At 45.0% G+C, this 12,577-nt stretch overlaps 1 protein-coding gene across 12 annotated transcripts in view; it reads right to left on the reverse strand.

Moving 5' to 3' along the window:
- Positions 1–12,577, reverse strand: part of BLTP1 (bridge-like lipid transfer protein family member 1) — a 1,988,102-nt gene that overhangs the window by 1,437,541 nt on the left and 537,984 nt on the right. For all 12 annotated transcript variants that reach the window (XM_085641559.1, XM_085641555.1, XM_085641564.1 and 9 more), the window contains one exon: positions 5,915–6,173. In XM_085641559.1, the coding sequence (XP_085497685.1) occupies positions 5,915–6,173 (259 nt within the window). The remainder of the gene's footprint in view (positions 1–5,914; positions 6,174–12,577) is intronic.

A 12,577-nucleotide genomic window follows, 5' to 3' on the forward strand; every position in this document is an offset into this window, starting at 1 on the left:
GTCTTTTAGAGGACGGTCGCAGACTAGGTCGAGGACGCAGCAGAGCCCGAGCCAACTACCAATCTCAATACTCCGGCAAATGCCAAACGGGAAGAAACTTTTACCAATGGGACCCACCAGAGTAAACGATTCTCTTGTCACCAGGGATACCATGGCCGTCACCACCTTAACCACAACCACTAACCTCACCAACAACTGATCCTCATATTCAACTTGTCCAAACACACACTATCCTCACAAGAGACCACTTTCTTGAGCAGAGGCTTATCCTTCGTCCCAACAGACCAAAGTAACTTCTTGAACCTCCAAGAAAATCTACTCCAGTTCTTCAGACGCATCCGGCTGCGACACTTCTTCTCCGAGAGACCATCATTGAACCAGACAACCAGAAGCCCCTTTCATCCAACATCTAATTTCAACCCCCCGTCCATCTCCATGCCCCCTGAAATACTTTTCTTTGAACACACAGTACTACGAGAAATTGCAAATCTCAAAAAACACTGAGTACATTCCTTACAACCTACCCTGGCCCGAGAAGCAAGCATTGTTGAACCTCAAAGATAACAGCGACTTAATCATCAAACCAGCTGACAAGGGTGGTGGTATTGTAGTTATGGATTTTGACAAATGCGACCAAGAAATCAAGAGACAATTATACAATGGATGCCACTACCGTCCATTATCCAAGGATCCACTTCAGTACATCCAAATGAAAGTCCAGACAGTGACTAACAATGCAAGGACCTTGAACATTATGTCACAGAAGGAATTTCTGTTCTTGAACAATCAACACCCCATACGTCGGTTATCTATATTCTACCCAAAATACACAAGGACATCCCCAACCCACCCGGCTGACCCACGTCTCTGGATGCAGGTCGATTCATGAACCTCGGGGAAAATACATTGACGCAGCCATCAAAGACTTCGTACCACTAACAGACACCTTTGTACGGGACAGTATGGACCTCATAAACACCATCGAGGATAAAACATTTGACACCAACACTGAAATCATGGCAGGACTGGACGTTGAGTCCTTGTATACCAACATTCCCCATGATGAAGGCCTCCAAGTCCTTCTGGAAACCAGGCCTAAACCCACTTTAACTCCCATAGAATTCATCATGGACCTTCTTCGAATTGACTTAGAAAACAACTATTGCCTCTATCGTGACACCTTCTATCTCCAAATTAAGGGTGTATCTATGGGGGCCTGGTTCACCCCCCATCTTTGCCATCCTTTTGTACACAACCTCGCGATAACCCATATCCTTACCCCCAACAAACCATTCCAGGATTGCATTCTGTTATGGGGACGCTACATAGATGACATTCTCTTAGTATGGAAAGGCTCAACTGACAACTTGGAAGCCTTCATGATTTGGCTTAACCAGTCCCAACCGCATCTAAGATTGCCCTCTGGCTGTAGATTCAATGACCTCCCTTTCCTCAACATCACCCTTCATGCCGAAGAGGTAAGGTTGGCACCGCCCTCTATAGGAAACCTACGGAACGCAACACTCTTTTGCACTACTCAAGCTACCACCCCCGAAGTATCCATGATGTGCTTCCCTACGGACAATTTCTCTGCATCAGAAGGAACTGTAAGTGGCGCAAAGATTACTTCCGTGAAGCAGCCATCCTTACCAATAAACTGATTCAGAGAGTTTATCCACCCTGTTTGGTGTCCAGAGCACACAAGAGAGCATGGTACTGCCACCGTGAACACCTCTTTACCCCTAAAGACAAACGCACAAACACCCGGATTCCATTTGTCACCACATTCAGTCCCTGCAGCAACCGGGTTAGCAAGATCATCAAGAAGAACTGGCCTATACTTCACATCCTTGAACCCTTCCAGGAACCACCCTTATTTTCCTACAAAAGAGGCGACAATCTCTCTTACCATCTAGTCCATGCCATCACATGGCCCACAAAACCCAACCTTCAGGAATCCATAACTTCTAAGTGGGGGCTCCCACCCATCTTTGGGCATTACAGATGCCAAAATTGTAGTGTTTGCTGCCTGACAGTGGACATGAAAGAATTCACTACCAACATGACCCACAAACTAAACACTTTCACTAACTGCCGATCATCAAATGTGATTTATGCCATATGTTGTCCTTGCGAACTGGTCTACGTAGGCCAAACAACACAAATGATCAAACAACGTATAATTCAGCATAAAAGCTGCATCCACTGCAAGGTCATGATCTCCCCGCTGGTTTCCCATTTTGAAGAAAAACAACGCAGTTAACTAGGTATGACGTGGCAGGTCATAGATCAACCTACTTTACCGATGGGGGGGCAACCTCCTACTGCTACTCAATAGAAGTGAATGCAAATGGATCACCAGATGTAACTCAGTAAACCAAGGGCTAAACACCATTGACGAATGGAACAACACCTTACAACTATGATACACGGAAGAGAAGAGGTGCTGGTGGCAATGCGGAAAAAACCTTCACTAACTCCTGCTCCAGACCTTCAAGGAGAAGAGGAGTGCTTTTTTACTTCTCGTGTGTATCACAGAGTAGAGTGATCCAGTTTAGGACGAGGGGGGCTAGGATCAGTACATATTTTTTATCACAAAGAGATACCCCCAACACCATCAATCTAATCCTTACTTATTTAGAAAAACATGTGCGTTGTTTCTCTAATCGTCAATAAAATGAAATATTACTAATTTAGACATTCTCAAACCCTTTACATTTAAATTATAGCACCCACAGTATTAACCATAAATCCAAGGAAATAGACAAAGAGTTCTGTATAGCAATGGGTTATCTTTAACACTTGAAACAAGACAGGAAGTATACATACGTCATTTCACACACATGTAAGTGTATCCAGTATGAACACATTGGTTAAAGACAAAATATATATAGACGTAAGCATTATATCACATTAGTCTTTAAAACATATAATTAAAACAATCAAAATGACATGCGAGGTGTCCTATAGTTTAGGGTTGATGGGGTAATGAGCAATTTTAACCCTCTCACGTACAGTCCAAAACGTACTGTATGGCCCTATGTTGATAGTGGTCAGAGTACTATTACTTATATAAGTGATGTCATGATTTACACCACTAATATTACACAAGTTAATGTGCAGGCTTTACAGTTGATGATAATTCCTGGCCACACTTGTAGGTGCGCCGACGCGTTTCGACCTTCACATTGGGCCTGGAGTGTATTTCAAAGGTCTTCTTCAGGGTTGTGAACCTTATTAGGTGGACACATTGTGGCAGCCACTTCCTGCTGCTTTCCTCAAGAAATGAAGACGGTTTCTTTTAGGTTCAATGTATGTCTTACAACGACATATGGACTGTAAATGAGAGGGTCAAAATTGATCATTACAGCATCAGCTCTGAACTGTAGTACACCTCACGTCCTTTTGATTGTTTTAATTATATGTTTAAAGACTAATGTGAAGTAATGCTTAAGTCTAAATATGTTTTGTCCTTAACCAATGTGTTCAAAAAGTACACACTTAAATGTGTGTGAAATTACGTTGTATGAATACTTTCTGTCTTGTTTCAAGTTTTTAAGATAACCCATTGATAAAAAGAACTCTTCGTCTATTTCCTTGGATTTATAGTCAATACTGTGGGTGCTATAATTTAAGTGTATAGGGCTTGAGAATGTCTAAAGTATTGACGATTAGAGAAACAATGCAAAGGTTTTTCTAAATAAGTAAGGATTAGATTGAGGGTGTTGGGTTAACTCTTTTTAGGTCGCGCCCAGCGACGCAGCGCATGCTCGTTGCTCGCCTTGGCGAGACATATTGTTGTCGGTTTAGTTTGGGAAGGGAGACAAACCATGTGCGCGCACAGACAAGCGATGTGCACGTGCATGGCGTTTCCTCTCTGCTTCACACGCTCCCACCGCGCGTTTGTTTTCAATTAAAGCATAGGAAATTTAACCCATGCCTGCCACGTCTGCAGATTGATGTTACATTTAATGAATGTCAAATGTTCATGGGAAGCTATGAAGGCCACCGTTCTTCATTCAATATCTTTATGCTGGGAATTCTTAAACATGTGCGCAAATGAGGATTAATTCCAGGGGCATTAATTAGCTGATGATGATAATGAGTACTATTATTATTATTGTTATACTCTATTTTTGTTGTAGTTTGTACTAACAAGATTAGCCCATTGTACAAATGATAAAATGTAAAAATATCTTTGATATATCATACAATTCCGGACAGCAAACATTTACAAAGTTGGTATGTCATTTTGGTAACCTGAGCATTGTTCAGGTTATCCTGTAGCTAGAAGTGTAATTCCACACCTGAAACTACTTTAAAGTCCTGTCCATTTTTGTCCCCCACCCACATGATTGTGCTGGTGACCAAAGTAAAGCTACTCCTATGCTATTTACATAGGCCAGCTGGTCTAGACAGTCACTTGGCTAAAACCACATCTCCCACCTCATATTTGAACTTGGGCAGGGTAACAACATTACTTCAGATTTGATTGTGTTGATGTTGCATCCTGCTGTGTGTCAGTTACACCTAAGTCTTCTGAAGTTCACTGGTTCTTTTTATCTGTGTTGTCATGGTGTTCTGGGTTGGCCTGGGTGCCACAAGTGGCGGTTGATTTAGGGCGACCTTGGCTGAGCTATTGACAACATGCAGGTCCGGGTGGGCCTCTACATTTTATATCCATGACTTGTGATTACCCCCCAAAAACATTTGTCTTCAGGAGTACCAGAGAGTGTGTCTCTTCTATCGTCTCTCTCCTCCGTCCTATAATTAGGTCTCGCCTGGCCGACCTATTTGTTCTGTTAATTGTGTAATTGTTGTCACAGAGGTTTTGAGCCACTTCTAAATCGTGCTGTTTATAAAGGCAGGCTAGTCAGCAGAGTAAGGAAAATTACAGATGCTATGAGAAAACAAGCATTAAAAATGCAATAGGTCTCGCCTTTTATTAAGTTATTTGCTTTGCTATACAATACCATTAGCAAAGCAAATGGCTTAAACGTAATCAAAGGCAAGACCTATTGCATTTTCAATGCTTGTTACTTCTTGTGCCACCTATTCTCCTTCGAAGATGTGGTGGACAGGGTCAACCTCGTTGGTGACCTGGACCATGGCCGTGACTGCCTCCTGTGGCACCCAAGACCACCTTCTTCAGAGTTAGCCATAGATAGCCTTCTGCATCTTGGTGGCCTTTGGGTGAATCTGCTGGTAGACGTCACACATTTAGTGTATGAACCCAAAGCACCAGAGAGGAGGCGTGTGGATCCATACTGGACATTTGGCGTCATAACAACAACAGGATTTGAAACCTCTTCGGAGGAGGCATGTCCCTATTTTTTCACCAGCTGAAAAACTTTGAGGTAAAAAATAAGATTTTACACAGAGTATGAGAGAATGAAGCTCCAGACACATCAAAAGGCAGAAAAACATAACTAACGTCAGGACGCGATGGTGATATTTGGCCCCAATTATACCATCAAGACCCTGTGCTTGATGTCGTAATGGAGCCTGCACCCTCTGCTGGCACTAGAGAGTTATTGCAAAAGTTTATTGATCATAATGGAGCCTACAGACATTCAAGGGTGGGGAATCTGCTGGTAAAAGTATCCATCATAAACATACATTTTGTGTTGTTTACCTTTCTTTAAGGCACTCCCCGATTCTATATCTTGAAGAACTTAACCTACTGTTTAAATATGTCTGTCATAAACCATCAGTCACAACAAAACAAGGTCAACGTTGTGCAAACCATAGAGTGGGTTAGAGACAATAAATGAACAATAGTCGCTCTCTGTCTAATCACCATCTGTACTGAGGGTCCAAGGATCAATCATCAAAAGGAACTATACAACATGCATTAAACATATAGGCAAAAAGTATATCCATCCAAGCAAAATTCATTTATTAACCAACTTACCTTCCACTAGCATCTTCTGTTTTAATACCTGCTAGATACTCCAAACGACCCAAATGATCATCTGTGGCAGATGAAGGGCTCTCCTTGTCTTCTCCCAGCAGAGGCAGGACAGCACTTGAAGTGCTATTATCTTCAGAGGATGAAGAAGAGCTGTGGGATCGTAAAGGAACCTGCAAGCTCAGAGGCTGATTCTTCTTTTCGTTTTCTATACATGCAGATCGCAAGTCCCATTCTTTTCTTTTTGTGCCATTCAGCTTACCTAAAAGAAAAAATCAGCATGGCTACAGTTTGCCATCTGTACCAGGAAGTTGATTTATAGAGTGCAAAATCACTCCAGAGCTTTCTAGCATTTATTGAACTCAGCAATAGCACATAGATTTTAAAGAGCGAAGCACTGTAAACTGGAATTACAGGTAGAAAAAAATGTCCTCACTAATGCGACCATTTTATCCACTTATGAGGTTAGACCCCTTGGTATAAACATTTAGAAATAAAGTTACTCTATTCCCATTTTTTAACCATGTTTGCATCTGACATAATTGCCTGTTAGCTTTACCTTCCCCCTGACTACATTCACACCTCATGTCTTTCTCTATTGTGTTAAATTCAACTAGGCCTTCTGTAGACATTTCCTTGATGCAAATGTAACAAGGGAGAATGAGAGATGGGAGATTTGTCATGCAGATTTCAGAATTTATATGTACAAAATGAAGAAGTTACTTACCTTCGGTAAAGCCTTATCTGGTAGAGACTACCTAGCTGCAGATTTCTTACCTTAGAATAATTCTCAGATGTCAGACAGACTGGATTCGGAACATTTGAGCAGGACCTCCAAGCACCATTGGGTGGCATAGTTAGGCTATGCACCAGCATCTGCATCAGAAGTAACGTTCGCGGCGTCTACATAAGCAACACTCCAGCGTGCAGACATCAGTTACTTTTCATGACCTTTCCATGCCAGAACGCGAAGCCACAAAGGTTGCTGATGTACCAGTGTGCAGACACTAAGGACCTCATAAGGTAACCCTACATGAAGAAAACCATTTGCAGAGTGGAAGAGAGGGCCGGTAAGGAATCTCTGGCTAGATAGCTTAGACTATGCTTTATCTGGTAAAGACTCTAAGTAACTTGTTCATCTGATAGAGACTTCTAGCCACCGACTCCTTACCTTAAAACAGATACCCAAGCAATACCTCCCCAGAAATAGGTCTGCAAAAATATTAGGTCAAAAAGTCCTGCAGGACCAAATGCAGGACCCAACAGGCAAGGTGCCCGTCATGACGGAGCAGAGTATCCAGGCAGTAGTGCTTGGTGAACATGTGTAACGATGCTCACACTGCAGCTTGACAGATGTCCAGGACAGGGACTCCACAAGCTAAAGTAGTGGTTGCAGCCTTTGGCTCTGGTGGAGTGAGCACACAAGACCTCAAGAGATCGCTTCTTGGCCAGTGTGTTGAAGATCTTAATGTAGAGCACTATTCATCGTGAGATGGTCTGTTTCTGCATGGCCCTCCCTTTCTTTGCCACAACGAACCCAATGAAAAGTTGATTGTCCACCCGGGACGCTTTGGTACAACCGATGTAGAACAACAATGTTTTTTTTTAGTCCAGTTGGCGGAGCAAAGAAGGTAGGCAAGGTGATAGTCTAGCCCACATGAAAAAGCGTCATCACATTCAGGAGGAAAGTGGCATATGATCTCAGCTTCAGTTTGTCTGGAAAGAATAATGGGTAAGGAGGGTGCACCGAAAGTGCTTGCAGCTCACTAACCTTCCTGGCTGATGTAATGGGTACTAGAAAGGCAGTTTTCAAGGTTACGAAGTAAAGAAGGCAATTGTACAAAAAGTTGAAGGGCACACACATAAGGAAGGTTAAAACTAGTGTGCAAGTCGGAGCCACAGGAATAACTTGGGCCCGGTTGTTCCTGATTTTCTTGAGAAGTTTGGGCAGGAGTGGTATCCCCGGAAAGGCGTACAGGAGGCCTGGGCTCCACTTGAGATAAAAGGTGTCTTTAGTCGCCTTGGAAACTCCAGCATGCAGAAGTGCTTACATTGCGTGTTTTCAGCTGAGGTGAATAGACCTAACCAAGGTTCTCCCCAATCTCTGAAGAGACCTTGACCACCTACGGATGGAGGTGCCGTTCGTGTTCCGCTAGTTTGTCTGGTCTGGCATTCAGAGAGCCTGCCAAATGTTGAACCACCATAGAAATGCCCTGGCGTACCAGCCATGTTCAGAGATGCAGGGCCCATTGACACAGGGTCAATGACCCCACTCTGCTTGTTGAAATTCCAGCTGGTGGTTGTGTTGTCCGTGAACACTTGTACCCCCTTGATGGAAGGAAGAAACACGTTTAATGTCAGTTGAATAGCTCTCAATTTCAGCAAGGTAGTGCAGAGCTGAAACTCTGCAGAAGACCAGAGTCCTCCGATCTACACCTCTCCCTGATGGCCACCTCAGCCCACGAATGATACATGTCACTACAGTCAGCACTGGTTGAGGAAGGGAGAGGGGTCTGGCGCTGACCCAATCATGGTCTATCAACTATCACACTGATGCCTCTGATATCTGAACCAGGTCAGAGATATTCCCCTGATGCTGCGCTCATTGGGACTTCAGAGCCCGCATATGCCAGCGGGCATGAGTTACCAGCAGAATGCAGGAGGCCATGAGACCCAGTAGCCGCAAAGTCAGTCTCACTAAACTCCAAGATAGAGGCTAATGCATCAGAATCATTGCTCAAATATCCTGGATTCGCCATTCTGCCAGATATGCCTGAAATTGCACTGTATCCAGACCAGCTCCAAGGAAAGGAAGCATCTGAGAGTCAGGTGTGATTTTCGCACATTTATAGTGAACCCAGAAAATGCTGGGGGTCCGCATTGGTCTGCATGTGGGAGACGATTCCCTCGGTGAGCTTGCTTTGAACACCAGCCGTTGAGGTAGGGAAAGACTGGAACCCCTGACCTCTGCAGGTGTGCTACAACCACTATCATCCCCTTGGTAAACACCTGCAGGGCGCTGGTAAGGCCAAAAGTGAGCACACTGAACTAATAATGATCGTGGCCAACCGTGAACCGCAGGAGTGCCTGTGGACAGGCAGGACAGGAATATGGAAATAGGCGACCTGCAAGTCCAGTGCAACCATCCAGTCTCCAGGGTCCAGGGCGGACAGAACCTGATCTACCTTGAGCATCTTGAATTTTTCCTTTTTCAGTAAGATATTGAGTGGTCTCAGGTCTAAATTAAGGGGGGAGGTCACCATCCTTCTTGGGCACCAGAAAGAGGCAAGAATATCTACCATGACCTATTTCAGATGCCTCTTTCTATTTCAGATGCCGGCACTCTCTTGATGACTTCTTTGGCCAAAAGAGCCTGTACTTCCTGACAGAGCATGGAGAGGTGGTCTTCCTTCAGCCTGACTGAAGATATTGGCATGGGTGGCAGGGTTCTAGAAAAGGAATGGAGTAACTCCGCAGAATGATCTGAAGTACCCACTTGTACAATGTTATGGACTGCCAGTGGGGCAGGTGATGGGAGATCCTGCCAAAAAACTAGGTGGCCGTGATGGTACAATGGTAATCTAAAAATGTTTGGAGGTAGTGGCTGCTGGTTGGAGAGGGGGTTGTCGGACTGGGTCGACCTCTGGCTGGTAGACCCATGAGGCTTGTAGGAACCATGTCTGCAGCCATGAAACAACTGAAGAGGCTGGTGGTCGCGGTAGCTCGGTGGGAATGGACATGGTTGGTAGCCCTCGCTCGTAGCACTCATAGCCCCGGATGGTGGGAAAGGCGGTTTGGGGTAGACATGGGGCCATGGAGAGACCCAAGGACCTGGCAGTGGCTGGGCTGTCCTTAAATGGCTCAAGTGCTGAATCTGCCTCGCCTCCAAAGAGATGGGAGCCATTAAAGGGCATGTCTATAAGGGATGCCTGGACATCTCTGCCAGGAATGGCCTCAGAGTACCACTGAAGACGCAATCGCTCTGCCTAGCGAGTTGGCTGTATCCAGTCTGCAGCAAATGCAGCCCAGTGCGCAGTGCAAGGATTGCAGAAGAGAACATCTTCTTGCCAAAGATATCCAGTCTCTTGGATTTCCAACCCAGTGGTGTGGAAGGTCCTGTGCCCAGGTGCCTCTGGTCAAGGCCTGTCCAAGGCCCCGAGAAAGACATCAGTGGTGGCTTCATTAAAAGGGAGAAGGGATTCTGAGGGGGCAATTCCCAGATGGAACACCTCTGTCAAGACATTCATCTTGACTGCCATTGAGGGCAGTGCTTAATTTGTGCCGGTGCTTGCCGGTGCTTAGCACCGGCACCTAATTATCAGGGCCGGGTCTACACACTCAGGTGCACGTAATTGATTTATACAAGTAATTTACTTGCTTCGCAGCGCTACGGCCGGGACTTGGCAGTGGCAAAACTAAATGTTTTACAGTACTTCCTGACTGACTCCGGCGGACTGTATGACTTGCCTTATTCACTTGACTTCACTACTTCTGAGTTCTTCTCAGTTCTCAATCAGATTCTACTTTCTGCTCGCTCGCGTTTTCTTTTGCGGTTGACTTGATGCACTGTCAGTGGGCGCCGGGCGGGCGGGCAGGGCTCGATTTTGTTTCACTTCTCGGGGCCGGGTTGGGGGCGGGGGCTGTACGCGGCAGCGTGCGCACTGCGCAGATTTTTTTAAAATTCTGGATTGATTGCGCACGCCGCACGCCACGCATTCAGTGCCACGCCCAGCATAGCCGCGCAGTGCCGCACCTAGTCTCGTGGTTCTTCGTAATCGTTCAACAGCCGCAGGCCGCGGCTCAGCGCTCACTGACACACTCAGTGACCCGGGCCGGTCGGACGACGTTGTGACTGACTGAGCCTTGAGGTCTGGCAACAGCTGCTGCACCGTGCCACCAGGTGAGCGTGAGACAGGGCCTCCCAGCAGGCGGCAGGCCTAAGTAAGCCCTAATCAATCGGAGAAAGACAAAGAGACAGTTAATGAAGCTGCGCAGCAGCCGGCAGTGAGTGCATAAGTCCTTCCTACTGTCCCTCAGTCTCCGGCCGCCTAATGTATGTGATCAGTGTGAGTTTCACAGTGTTGTTGTTGCCGCCATTTCTATGGCAACTCAGAAGTAGGAACTACTCTATCAATGAAATAACATCATGATCACACCAAAACGTGAGCGATGCCCACACTCTCTCTCAGCCATTTTGGTATTATGGTCATGACGGACGATGGGAAGGTCTCCTTTAGGTTGTGTGTGCCACTTTCAGTTTCAGGCCATGTCCATTCCCTTGTTTCACACACCTTTAGGCAGCTGCCTTATCTCACCCTATCCACCCCTCTTCCAGAATGCAGTCCATCCCCCACGCCGGCCATTTTTAGTACCCAAACTACTCATCAAGACTGCTTTTTTGTGGGTAGGTCGGTGGGTCAAATACCTAAGTGAGATTGTGAGAATAAACCGAGGGTGAGTGCTTGGTCAGATAGTGGCATGGATAGTGGCGATGGATGGATCATCTGCATTCGATGGCACCATGGCTGGCCTGGCCATCTGTAATTGGATTGAACGTAATGGCATTGGTTGAAATGTGCTAACATAAATGTGTTCAATCGAGTAGCGTCTCTTCTAGAAACCGGCGTATTGGGCACAGGACAGACGGGTATAATTGTGTTCATATGAGCAAGTTTAATAAGGGAATACCTCTTTTCACACAAAACCGAAATATTAGGTTGACAGCCTTATTTTTGTATTGTTAATCACAAGTTCGTTCTATTGATTTGTTCGTCATTCAGGTGGCCTTATATTGTATGCCAGAAGACCGCAATAAAATGTATATAAAAAAAACAGAGTTTCATAAATATGCTTTCAAATGCACATTTTTTTTAAACAAGTATTGCATTTCTAATTTTGGAGTCATAAGGAATACCTACATAAGATCCGTGTTAATAGTGTTAGAGATTCCTAGTTTATCTTATTACAAAGGAAATGTGTTGTCCTGTCCCACAAGTGGTATTTGGTTGGCAAAGCGAGGTTGTACAGTTTTTTAAGTTTCCAACTATAGTATGCACAAGATATTTCATTTCATATACAGTACATGACAATCACCACAGGATTTCATTCATTATTTGCAGAAAAATCGTCAAGGTTTGTAAATACGCATTGTTTGGGACAGTCGGACAGTCCTAATTTATCCAGATGATGATATTTCCAGTATTGGATGCAGTAGCGGAGTTCTGCAGTACTGGCACACGAGGCAGTAGTGAGTTTCAATGCTTGGCTTTTCCGAATGGTGTTCCTGAAGTTAGAAATGTTGAAAGCAATTGATTGGTACAATATGTGTGAGTGAACATTGAAATGCCTGCTCTTTGTCTGGGCTTTGAAAGCATCCTCTGTTGTGCAGGGCGTGGACGAACAAAAGGGAGGAGGATGATGATCACAGGGCGTGCATAGGGCCCTGATAGTGTGAAGGGATATGTTGAGAAGGAAGAATGGTGGGACACTCTGAGGGGAGAGCACGGACTTCTATTGAGTTACAGAATCGTGTACAGTGCCCTTATCAAGGTGGCACTGGAAGCACAATTAGGACTGTTTACCTGAAAAGTACGACGTTTTTTACAGCTCCTCTCGAGACGGATATTTGTCTACATAGACAGTGGTCACACCTTTGGATTATTCTCA

This window comes from Triturus cristatus, chromosome 2_2, assembly GCF_964204655.1.
Source record: "Triturus cristatus chromosome 2_2, aTriCri1.1, whole genome shotgun sequence".
Taxonomy (NCBI): Eukaryota; Metazoa; Chordata; class Amphibia; order Caudata; family Salamandridae; genus Triturus; species Triturus cristatus.